This window comes from Mus caroli, chromosome 2 (genome assembly GCF_900094665.2).
Source record: "Mus caroli chromosome 2, CAROLI_EIJ_v1.1, whole genome shotgun sequence".
NCBI lineage: Eukaryota > Metazoa > Chordata > Mammalia > Rodentia > Muridae > Mus > Mus caroli.
Window position 1 is genome coordinate 132567524 of NC_034571.1, and position 12940 is coordinate 132580463.

The following is a 12940-nucleotide window of genomic DNA, read 5'->3' on the forward strand; positions in this document are numbered from 1 at the left end:
GTGACATCTTTGATCACCAGGACCCACGTGGTAGAAAGAAAACAACGAAGTCCTGCAAGCTGTTCTCTAAATTTCCACATGCATACTCAACATATGTACATACATAATATATACACACACATACATATGTATACATACATATACACACACACACACACAAATGTAATAAAAAACAATAAAATTTAGTTCTATTTTCAAAACCAAACAAAGTCTAGTTGAAAAACATGGACCCAGTCATTCCCAATAGACATGGAATATTATTTCCCTCTGTATTTTAGAACTAGGGTAAAGGAAAACAATTGAGAATTCTCAGAAAAGTACACAATATCCATACAGGCATATAAATTTACCTTTTCCATACCTACAGTAAATGAACATAAATTCATTTTCTTATTTATGAGGGAAAGGCTATAAAAGGTCTGTGAGAAGGCTATACTAAGTACATTAAGAAATAAAACTTCATCAGAAAAATTAACAAGCACCAGCCAGCAAGGCCTTAAAATATTAAGTCTTTTATATCCAACAGAAGCACCACTGCAAATAACATACGTTCTTTATTAAAACTTCATTACATTTATTTATTGTGCCATTTATTTATATGCACGTGCCATGAGAACTTTCGGAAGTTGGTTTTCTCCTCTACTGGGTGGGTGGATCCTGGGATCAAACTGAGACCATCAGGGTTGACAGCAAGAGCCTTTACCCAATGAACCAACATGAATTTTCAAAGAGTATGAAACACTTAATTAAATGGTTCTGTCAATATGTAATATATACAAAGACATAGCAGCTATTAAACATGATTTTCTTTTCCTTACATCAGTAACTACAAAACAGTATTTTGTGGTAAACTTATAAGGATAAAGCACTACTTTCAGTGATATAAAAGCAAAAACCTACAGACAATTTAGAAAAGAAGAAAGTCCAGGCTTAATGTTAAAATTTAGCCCTATGTTCAAAGTAGGAATGTTGCCAGGCAGTGGTGGTGCACGCCTTTAATCCCAGCACTTGGGAGGCAGAGGCAGGTGGATTTCTGAGTTTGAGGCCAGCCTGGTCTACAAAGTGAGTTCCAGGACANGATTTCTGAGTTTGAGGCCAGCCTGGTCTACAAAGTGAGTTCCAGGACAGCCAGGGCTACACAGAGAAACCCTGTCTTGAAAAAAAAAAAGAAAAGAAAAGAAAAGAAAAAAAAAAGAAAAAAAAAAAAGTAGGAATGTATAGAAATAATACACTAAGGAAAACACTAAGAAAAATGTTAAACTATAAACTAAAAATGTTCTTTTCTGCTGATTTAAAGTACTTATATCATGTTTAATATTTCTGGTTTTTCATTTTCTATCTACACTGAACTCATAGTTTTTAATGTTTTGTAATTCTATTAGATAAAAACAACAAAGATGTAAAGGCAGATAACATTCAAAAGCTGAAGGGCTATAGCTGTACCTCAGTTGAATCCCTTGAACCACACAAACTAACAAAGACACAGACAAATAAATGAAAAAATCCCAGATTGCTTTGACAATACCTTAGTGGACTGAGGATGGCTCAGTTGATGAAGTGCCTGCCATGCTAACATAAAGGCCTGAGTTTGAACCCTTAACACTGAAGAAAAAGCAGGGCAAGTCTCCAACCCCAACACTTGAAGAATAGAGACAAAACAGATTTGAAGTTCAGTGGTCAGACAGCTTAGCCAGTTAGTGAGTTCCATATTCAGTGAGGGAGGAGGAGACCTTGTCTCAAAAAAATAATTGAAGATACTTGACGGTGATCCTTGGTTTCTAAAGCAAATGTGCACATAACACACACACGCACATGCACACACATGGTAGAGGGGGATACAGACTAGTAACCAAATAAGTCAATGATCAAAAAAATTGGTATTATATTTTACAAAATTAGTTCTAAGTAAAAAGCATGATCAATTTAACAAGTGTACAATCATGTCAACCATCCACAATTCCTAAACAAAGATTGACAATCACTGCTTCTATCAGATCAACTTTTTCAACTGACAATATTAAGTTGTACACACTATTTTTAAAGTATTTCTAAAAGTTTCAAAGTGATTACAAAATAAATTTTGAAAGAACTGACAAGTTAGTGAAAAATTATGTCAAAATCAAGAATAGAGAATGGACTACCACAAGGATGATCACAAGTGTTTTAAGACCTATTGTTTCTGAGCACTTATTTCCTGATCCACAGCTGTGAACACAACTGGAAAACTATTAAAGACCAAAGAACACAAGTTAAAGTCCACACCACAGAGGACAAAGTTCAATTAGTTTTCTGAAATTAAACAGAGATGCAGAGAGAGTACCAGACAAATATACTCAAGAGACTAGCCTACAAAAAAAGTGATACTATTGATGTGAACAAGTAGGGACACAGGGCTTCTAGAAGTGAAATAGTAACAATGATAAAGAATTCAGTGGACAGGTGTATCAACAGAATCAACACTGCTGAAAAGACACTTAACTAGAAGATGTGTAAACAAAAGGATATATCCAGAATGGAGCACAGGGGAAAAAAAAAACGATAAAATATAAGAGAATGGAACCGCATCTAGGATGTGCCTCTGAGGTAGCCACGATTACACAGAGAAACCCTGTCTTGAAAAACAAAAACAAAATGAAACAAACAAAAATCTTAAGAGAAGATAGAGTGAAAAGATTTCATGCATATTTAAATAGAGTTCTAGAAAGACAGGAGAAAAAATCAAATGATTGAGAACACCAATACTGAAAAAAGATACCACTTTGTAAATTAAGTGGACCCTCCAAAAATCTCAAGTTCAACTAACACACACACACACACACACACACACTCTCTCTCTCCTCTCTCTCTCTCTCTCTCTCTCTCTCTCTCTCTCACTCTCTCTCTCTCTCCAGATAACCTTCATAACCACCAGTCAAGTCAGAACCCAGTAGAAATCCAATTTAGATTTGCAAACAAAAGCAAACATTTTTTTTTGGCATTTTTGAGACAAATGAAACCTCAAGAGAGCTTTGACAGTAGCTCCTTCTTACTACAGGCATCTCCTCAGTATGCACTTAGAGCTAAAGGAAAGAGGTTTAAAAGGAACAACTATGGAAGTCAGGGAAATGTAAAACAAGGACAAAGAAGACAGTGTTACACACCCAAGTACTACATAATAAAGTACAAGAGCTACTTAGGACTCCTATAGCAAGTAGGCTTAAGGATGTATCTTAGTGGAATCCTTGCCTAGCACTCACCATGACCTGGGTTTAGTCACCAGCACTGAAAAAACTGGGTGTGGTTGGTCTATGCCTATAATCAAATCACAGATCTTGGGAACAGAAGCCAGCAGATCTATGTAAGCCTAGTCTACACAGAGAAATTGTCTCAAAACTAATTAATTATCAATAAAGTGTATGTGTGTGTTAGGGGGCATAAAGGTATTTTACATATTTACAAGTCTAATAGGCTAGGCATTTTTACTAAGTCAGAGTTTAAATAAATTTTGTGGTTATAGAAAATTAGACTAGCAAAAAATTTAGAATCATTTTAAAACCTTACTTATTGTTGCTATCATCATTGTTATCATTGTTATTGGTGTGTCTGTGCTGTTACGTGCTTATGGTAGGTAGAAGACAACTTTTGGTGAGTCAGTTCTCCTTTCATCATGGGTTCTGGAGATCAAAGTCAGCTCATTAGGTTTGTATAAGTGTTTTTATCCAATGAGCATCCTGCCAGTCCTTCAAACATCTACCTATGCATATACATGCATATAGTTCTATGTGTATAAATATGCTCTGCAGCCAGTTTGGGGGTCTTCTTAAGTTTTCCCCAGACATAGTTCTGTTAGCCACGCCATGAAAGGATTCGCAAATACCTTCTGGTGCTTCTTCTACCTCCTCTTCATCCTCGCTAGAGGAAGCCAAGTAGGCTTGAAAGTCCATGTCCAAAAGCTCATCCTTTTTAAACTTCCTGTTAAGCGTCGTGATTCTTTCATGATCAGTCTCATCCCAAGTGATCTCCACCTTGAACCCAAGAATGACAATAAACCCACACACAACAGCACAAAGATAAAACACTTACTAAAGCACACTGTTAACTTTGATGTTTGGTATTAAGTTATTAAAAAGCATGCTTGGCAAATGGTGGCACATGCCTTTACTCCTAGCACTTGGAGGCAAAGGCAGAGGTAGATCTCTTGTGAGTTTGAGGACAGCCTGGTCTACACTGAGAGTACTAGGCAGTCAAGGCAGTGAGATCTTGACTCAAAAACAAAACAAAACAAAACAAAGCTCCAATACACAATGGCATGAAGTATAAATGGTATCTTATTTGTGGACTAAATCACATTTGTCCACTTTTACCTTTCTACTAGTTCTCAGCTATATGATTGATATCTCATTACTGAATAAGAACAAACATTAACTGGAGAAAAACATAAGAAAATATGCTAGAAAAAGTTAATACTATTGTGAACCAGTGAGAATATGATTTTTATCTGGAGAACTAAAACAATAGAAGAGTCATAGACTACATGAGATTTGTTAATAAAGAAACAATCTCAACAGGTACCATTTCCTAAAAAGAATGAGAGTCAGTGATGACAAATGTATTCCGATCATACCAAGTACGTTCATCGAATATATGACTGGGGAAGACTAGCTCCTCCCCTCTCTTCCAGTGGTTCTCAACCTTCCTAATGCTGCAACCCTTTAATATAGTTCCTCATGGTGTAGTGACCCACATTCATAAAATTATTCTTGTTTTGACTTCATAACTGTAATTTTGCTACTGTTATGAATCATAAAGTAAATAAAGGAGTCACAACCCATTGGTTGAGAAGGACTGTTCTATTCAACACAGAAATCTATTTGTGAAAGGGTCCTGGGAGAGGTTTACAACACAATGTGTTCAAGTCCTTGTTTTTTTTCTTTAGTCGAATTTCTCCATATTAGACAAGAAGTTAGGCACTAATTAACCAAAGATCCTTTAAAAAAAAAAATCCCTGTCACTCTCTCAGAAGTTTTAGCCATTCACAAGATTCAAAATTACTCCTACTCTGATAATTAATTCTGTGCTGATAATGGCCAAATGGTTACTGTAAGTGGAACAGATACTGGTGATACAGACAGGATGCAGGATCTACAGACTAGCTGGCTAGACATACTGCCTATTTGAAGTACTTAAGTATTGAAAATACCATGATGTGGCTGGACCCTTTAGAACTTATTACCGTGCACTTACTCTGGGGTCTTACTGTACTTTGTAACTACTCAGTATCAGAACATCCCACCATGCACAGCATGTAGCAGATGCAGAAGCTCTCTGACATCAGCTTTCTCTATGAATGGGAAAGGCCAGCATGTAGAGTATCACTGCAGGCAGAGACTTATGGTGAGAGAAACAAGCTGTTTAGGTAAGTAACAAACCCTTGTAACACACAGAAATCTGGCTGCTTCTTATTAGTATGAAAACTAGTAGTCCTGAATTACTGTACTTCTATTGTTTACAAAACTTTTGAAAATCACACCTGCAGAAAAAATGTGGTCCTATTCCAAATGATTAATAGGTTTTTGTAGCTGTCATATGAGGTAAAGCTATGTCTTTCCTTTATTCCCTAGAATCTTAATAACTAATAACTATTAAAAGAATCTAAGCTAAAACCCAGGGACTCTACAAGTGCTAGACAAGTGTTCTATCACTGAAGTACATCCTCAGGCCCACAGGCTTAAAGACAAAAGGACACTGAAAAATATATGCAAATAGTATAGTATCCAATGCACAAACACTCAGAATTCTATTTAATTCTAAACTTGCTAAAAGCAAGAGTCTTATACATTTAATTTTTCCCCTTTCCTTTTTTTTTTTTTTTTTTTTTTTAAATTCAGGGTCTCATGTATCCTACATTGTGACTCTTGAGCTTCTGGTTACCCTGGTCAATTTCCCAAGTGCTGAGATTACAGGCATGTGCCACCATGCTTGGCTCATATGTCCATTTTAAGAGTTAAGAAATACCGTTGATGTTCCCATTGCAGCAGATGTGAAATACTTTGGTTTATATGCTGTTAGGTCAACTTCTAAGGCCACATCCTTGGGCTCATCATCAAAGGTAATATCATCTGGTATAAATCTAAAAAAATAAAAAGAAAAATTCATTTAAACATAAAAAGAAGTGATTACCAGGGTTTAAAATTTCTAATTAGTAATAGTTTATATACTATATAAGTTTCTATACAAATGCAATGGTTAGAAACAACCTTGCCACAACATCTCTGAAATTTAAAAAGTATAAATCTGAAATTTCATTAAATTTGAGAGAACTCTATAAAAAGAGACTTTGCATTTGGAACTACTAGTTAATGTAAGCCAGTTTCCAAAAACCCAGGTGCAATATATATATAAAATCATTGGCTCACTGCAGAATCTTAAGATCAAACAGAACTAAACTGGTTAAGTAGTCTAAATAAGATACAGACACCATAAATGCAAAAGGCCACTGAAAATAAAGAACAGTTTAAAAGCTGATCAAGAATAATCTTATCCATCAAATTTATTTCACAAATAACTAGTCTTTGCATGTAAGTCAACCATGGTGACTGACAAGATTTAGGCATCAGGCCATGGAACGTGAAATGGAAAGTGAGGTAAATACAATCTTTGGTTATTATAATCAGCTTTTATAATTTACATGGAGAATATTCCACACATATATAAAATGCATCTACTATATATTTTATAAAGAGTTATGGGGAGGGAGGTATTGGAGAGATGGCTTAGCAGTTAAACACCTGTTGGCTCATGCAGAGGACCCAGGTTTGACTCCTAGCATCTATCTGGCAGATTATAACATCCTGCAACTCCAATTACAGAGGACCTCACACACATAAAATAAAAGTAAATAAAGAAGTTTCTTGAAAGATTTATTATTTCAAGGATATACATTATGAAAATAACTTGTAAGCTATTTTTGTCAATTATTCTTAGCGTTCTCATTCATTTTCTTAGAATGCAAGAAAATATTGCTCATTTAAATGTTTTACTGCTTATGATCTTGTTATATTGTAAGATTCAGTTGTTAAGAGATGAACTGATGGGAGGCAGAGGCAGGTGGATTTCTGAGTTCGAGGCCAACCTGGTCTACAAAGTGAGTTCCAGGACAGTAAGCTCTACACAGAGAAACCCTGTCTCGAAAAACCAAAAAAAAAAAAAAAAAAGAGATGAACTGAATTACCTTAGGTCTATAGAGATGAACTGAATTACCTTAGGTTGATAGAGATGAACTGAATTACCTTAGGTCTATGAAAGAACAACTGCTTTCAAATTCCAGGCCATCACAATCTTCATAAATCTTACTTGCTGTTTCAGGAGAATCACACTCGGCTACTGCATAATAGTATTTCAATCGTTTGAACTGGTAGTCTCTTAGCTTCTCTCTAGAGGCCCTAATGGAGAAAAACTAAATCAAAATTACGTATACAATCACCTGTAATTCCTGCTCCACAGGACCTATCCCTCTGGCTTCCAAAGGTATGTGCACTTATGTATACAAACCCACATATAGACACAAACATAGAAATAACTAAAACAATAAAGATAAATCTTTAAAATATGCTTGTGAGATATCAGCTCGAATGCTTCATTTTGTAAAATATTTGCTCTAGAAATAAAAATTTTTGTATTTACCTATTTGTAGTGTGTGTGTATCTGTAGGTATATGTGTGCCACGGTGTATATATATAGAAGTCAGACAAAACCATTTTCAAGAAGCAGCTTTCTTTTTCTACCATGTGGGTTCTGGGGATTGAATTCAGGTCCTTAGGTTGTCAAACCAGATGAAAAGTACCTTCAGCCATTAAACCATGCTGTTCCTTAAAGGTCTTTCTCTGCTACTTTTGTTAACATCCAGTTAATCACAAATTATATTAAATGCACATAGAGCTCCACCTAGTGGTTTACAACTACTTAAGTTGGTTTCTAACATCAAAATTCCTTTCTCTTCCTACTTAACACTCAATTAAGGAAACAAAACTAATTCACAGCAATAAGACACTCATGAGCTATTTTTTCCAATATTGCAATCATTATTTCCGAGCATACACACAAAATGTTGGCATAATGCACTGCAAGCCGTCCTAATTGTAAGTGTTAGTGCAAACTTCAGTTCTTCTAAGGTAATAGGATTCTGAATGAAGGACATTACTTTGCAAGGGTTAGTTTTCTATTCTAGAGTGACTCAGTACCAGTCCTTTTCAGGGGCATCCTCAGGAATACTTAGTAACTCTACTGGTCCTTGAACTTGCTCTTCCTTCATCCTCTCCTTTCCAAATTCTGAAGGATATATCTGAACACAAAAAACAAAACTGATATTACTCATACATTCTTTGTCATATAATATTCAGACCCATCAAAACTCAGACACCAAGAGTTATGACTCAGCTCAATAAAACAATTCATTTCAAGCTCACTGCAGGAAAGCCAAACTCATTTCTAAGTACATGATATAAAGCATCCTTTAAAATAAGAAATTTAGGAGAGAGATGGGACTAGCACTATCAATAACTATCTCCATTTCATCTCCAGAATCCATTGTGGAAGGAAATAATCTACTTTTAAAGGGCTCCTCTAACTTCCATACAGAGATGCTCTCGCGTGCGTGCGCATACACAAACACACACACACATCTAAAAATTAAAAGTTTAAAAAAATTGCTTTTTTAAATTTTACCTTTTATTACCTGTTACATATCAGTTTCATACTCAATTGCATCAGACAATTTTCAGATTAATAAAATATTTTTTAGGAGGAAAATTAAGTCAGTAAAATTAGAAACAAAGTCAGTTTTAAGTTAAAACATCTAGAAATATTTACTTTACATTTAATTTAATTTATGAAATTAATTCTCACCTTCACAGAAAATACAACTCCTCCTTTGGGCTTAAATGAGTTGAACAGAGCCAGCAAATCTTTCGCCTTTAATCTATCCCAGTCCATGTTACAAACTGCTAGCCGGCGTGTAATCTGAGAAATTTAATATCACAGAATCTTTATTATTTCTTTCTTTTTCCCTCCCTCCCTTCCTTTCAGTTTAAAGACAAGGTCTCACTATGTAGCTCTAGGGTTGTTCTAAAATTCACTATGTAGACCACGCTGGCTGAAACTCACAGATATCCACCCACTTCTGCTTCCTAAGCACTGGGATTTACATAATTTTCAATGCTTAAAAACAAAGATTAACAATGAACTATCTTCTTTCTCCAGTTCTGAAATCATCTATGTGATTTAACCGATTTAACATGCAAAGAGAGCTTCGTGAGGCAAACAATAGTAAATCCACAACAGATAAGCACTATCTCTAAAGTGGGCTTTTTGAATTCTTGAATTATGTAAGAGCAAAGATAGTCTACCAGTGTGGAAGGGAAACAGGTTACCCCAGAGCATTTCCTGACTGTGCAGTAAGAACATAAATATAAACACCTAGCAAAACCAAGTTTACATTTGCATTCTTGCTAAGCATAGTGGCATATGCCTGAAATCCCAGCTCTGAGGAAGAAGAGGCAGAAGGATCACAAGTTCAACCTTTCGTAGAAAGGTCTCTGACAAAGATCAACATAATTCATAATAAAATCCCTAAAGAAACTAGGAAAAGAAGGAACAATTCTCAACATAATAAAGTCTATATATGACAAATGTATTTATAGTAAATGGGGAAAAGTTAAAAGCATTTCCTCTGAAGTTTGGAAGGACACAGTGGTGTTTAGTTTCTCTACACTGACTCACAACAGTACTTAAATTTTAAGTACTTAACTCTGCCTGTGTCTTAAGTACTTAACCTGTGGGTCTCGACCCCTTTGGCAAGCCCTCCTCTTCAAAAATATGTCCATTATGATTCATAACAGAAGTAAAATTACAGTTATGAAGTAGCAATGAAAATCATTTTATGGTTGGGGATCACAACATGAGGAACTGTATTAAAGCATTAGAAAGGTTGAGAACCGCCGATGTAAGACATACATTCAGGAAAGAAAGAAGTCAAACTCCTCATTTTCAACAACATGATCATATATTTAAAGGTTTTTAAAGGTTCTACCTGGAAACTCCTAGGCCTTGCACCCTGTCTCCTAGAATGTTCTCTAAGACCTGGAGGCATGCACGTGTGTGTATGTGAGACAAAAGTGACAATAGCACTAGTTTATGGGAATAATTTTAACTATTTGGAGGCACCCATTTAGCAAAGCAGCTGTAGCTTCCTTGTTAGGGCCTAGAGCCCAAGAGGAAGCAGACCAGTGGGAGTGGGAGGAAGATAATGGTAGATGGAAGTGAGCAAAATACATCACATACATGTATGAACATGTCATAATGAACCTGTTATTATGTATAATTATTATATGTTCACTAAAAACATTAAGAAACAGAGATGAAAGCAAAAAACAAAAAACCTACTCAGATTGCTGGAATGCTGGCTCAGTTCAGTGTTTTCTGCATAAACCAGAGACTTGAGTTCAGATCCCAGCACCCAGATAAAAATGCAAAAAGTTGAGTATGCCTATAATCCCAGTGTTTGGCAGGCAGGGACAGGGCTCCCTGGTAAGCCAGTTTAGTTCAATCAATGAGGTCTGNCTGGAACTCACTTTGTAGACCAGGCTGGCCTCGAACTCAGAAATCCGCCTGCCTCTGCCTCCCGAGTGCTGGGATTAAAGGCGTGAGCCACCACGCACCACCCCCCCCCCCTTTTTTTTTAACACAGGGTTTCTCAATATGTAGCTCTAGCTGTCCTGGAACTTGCTATTAGACCAGGCTGGCCTTGAACTCAAGAGATCCATTTGCCTCTGTCTCCCAAGTGCTGGGATTGAAGCATGTGGTACTATGCCTGGTTCCATGTTATTATTTTGTTTTACAGACAGGGTCTCTCATCAAATCTGGAGCTCATTGGTTGGTCAGACTAGCTGGCCAATGAGCCTTAAAGATTATAATATTTTTGTCTCACTGAAATTCAAGTCCTTATGTTTTCCTTATTTATTTTTTTTTTAGCAAAAACTTTATGGACTAAACCATCTCTTCAGCCTGCTAAGTCCAGTTTACATTTCTTTTTTTCCTCTTTTTTTTTTTGGTTTTTCGAGACAGGGTTTCTCTGTGTAGCCCTGGCTGTCCCGGAACTCACTTTGTAGACCAGGGTGGCCTCAAACTCAGAAATCCGCCCTTTCTGCCTCCCAAGTGCTGGGATTAAAGGCGTGTGCCACCAAGCCCGGCTCCAATTTACATTTATGTATCTACATCATGAAACTAGAAAGGGTCCATGAGACTGGAGGGAGAGATCTGAAGGGAGCGAGGGAGAAGAGAATGAAGGCGTATATGTCATGTAAAAGCAGAAGGGAGAACTATGCAGGGTGAACAAGGAGACAAGCAAGAGCAGGGCAGGAGGAATGGAGAGGGCTAATGGAGGGAGGAGGAGTAAGGAACAAAGCACCCTGGCTACACGTGTGAAAGTGCTGCGGCAAAATCCATGACTTCATGTGCTATCTTTAACAAGTAATGAGAATTTTAACTCCCCACCCAAAAAAGTCAGAAAGAAAAGAAAGGGGAAGAACTTCTTTTCCATTTTGCCTGCTTGGGCACACATCTAACCTATATACACGAGCTCCATTTCAAGGTGCTCAATCTTTCTTGTGCTGGGATTGAACTTAGAGGCTTACACATGCTAGGCTGCTGTACCACTGAGTTTATCTCCAGTCCTCAAATTGTAACCTTAATCATGGAGTACCACAGGGTCTGGTGATGTGGCTCACTGGTAGAGATCTTCCCAGACAGATAGGAGGTCCTGGGTTCAATCAACAACAAACGAGCCTCACAAACATTCACCGATAAAGCTTTTCTCACTTAATTTATTTTTAGTGTTTTCTTTCTGTTTAGTTTTCTTTTCTGAGACAGGGTTTCACTGAGCAGGTTTATATTCCAAGTCAGCTTAGAACTCAATAAGCACTCCAGGCCGACCCTAAAACCTTCCTGCTTCCTAAGTGATGCTACTCTAGGTGTGTGCCACCATGGCCCACTTCAGCCCACCCATGCTAGCTAAGAATTGCAGCACTGAACTAGCCCTCCAGTTCCTTTCTGCTTAATTTAATGACATCAACCCCAGCTCCCATAAAAGCTAATTGTAATGCTATTCGCTCGTAAACAATCTTATTGCAAGTGTTACCTCATCAGCCCGAGGAGCATCTTTATCTAACTCTCTCCAAGCATGTTCAAAACCAGGTTCTTCGGGAAACAAATCTGCCAAATCATCTTCATCTTCAGAACTAGTTTCTACATTTCCTTTACCCCTTGCAAGATCAGGACCACTGTCACTTTCATCCTCCTCCTCTTCCTCATCACTATCTTCCTCTTCTTCTTCATCCTCATCTTCGCTTTCATCCTCGTCAGCTGAGGTTTTATCATCACTTATGATTTCATCTTCAGATTCCTCATCACTTCCTAGTTCATTAGCACTATCTGAATCTTCCTCCAGGGCATCTTCACCGAGCATTTTACCATCATTGTCTTTTGCCATTATAACTGGAACCACTACAGCATATTGTGGGAGGAAGGAGACACAGAGAATTAAATTAGATCCGAACTATTGACATTAGATCTAGTAAAAGTATAACTTTTACAAAACAAAAAGGAATATATGGTCAGTAAAAGTCATGTTATACCAAGTTATTTCAGTGAAATCATAATATATAAGATCATGTAAGTGGGTTTATAAACGCACTTAGTATTTGTGGAATGCCTGCTTTATGCTAGGTGTTTAATACATAATCATTGGCAACAAACGGGTTATGAACATTTTCAATTAATTTCCAGTTGAATGAACAGGTGACAAGTATTAAAATAAATAATCAAATCAATATACCCACGATGAAACTACTGTAAAAGCATTAAGTTTCCAAGAGTATGGTTACTTAGCAGCTAACTAAAGGATGAA

General features: G+C 36.8%; 1 protein-coding gene across 1 annotated transcript in view; it reads right to left on the reverse strand.

The window, feature by feature from the left end:
- Positions 1-12940, reverse strand: part of Esf1 (ESF1 nucleolar pre-rRNA processing protein homolog) — a 52095-nt gene that overhangs the window by 33469 nt on the left and 5686 nt on the right. The window contains exons 3-8 of the mRNA XM_021149435.2: positions 12173-12537; positions 8884-8997; positions 8220-8320; positions 7269-7421; positions 5995-6109; positions 3857-4004 (exon numbers count right to left, since the gene is read on the reverse strand). Of these exons, the coding sequence (XP_021005094.1) occupies positions 3857-4004; positions 5995-6109; positions 7269-7421; positions 8220-8320; positions 8884-8997; positions 12173-12537 (996 nt within the window). The remainder of the gene's footprint in view (positions 1-3856; positions 4005-5994; positions 6110-7268; positions 7422-8219; positions 8321-8883; positions 8998-12172; positions 12538-12940) is intronic.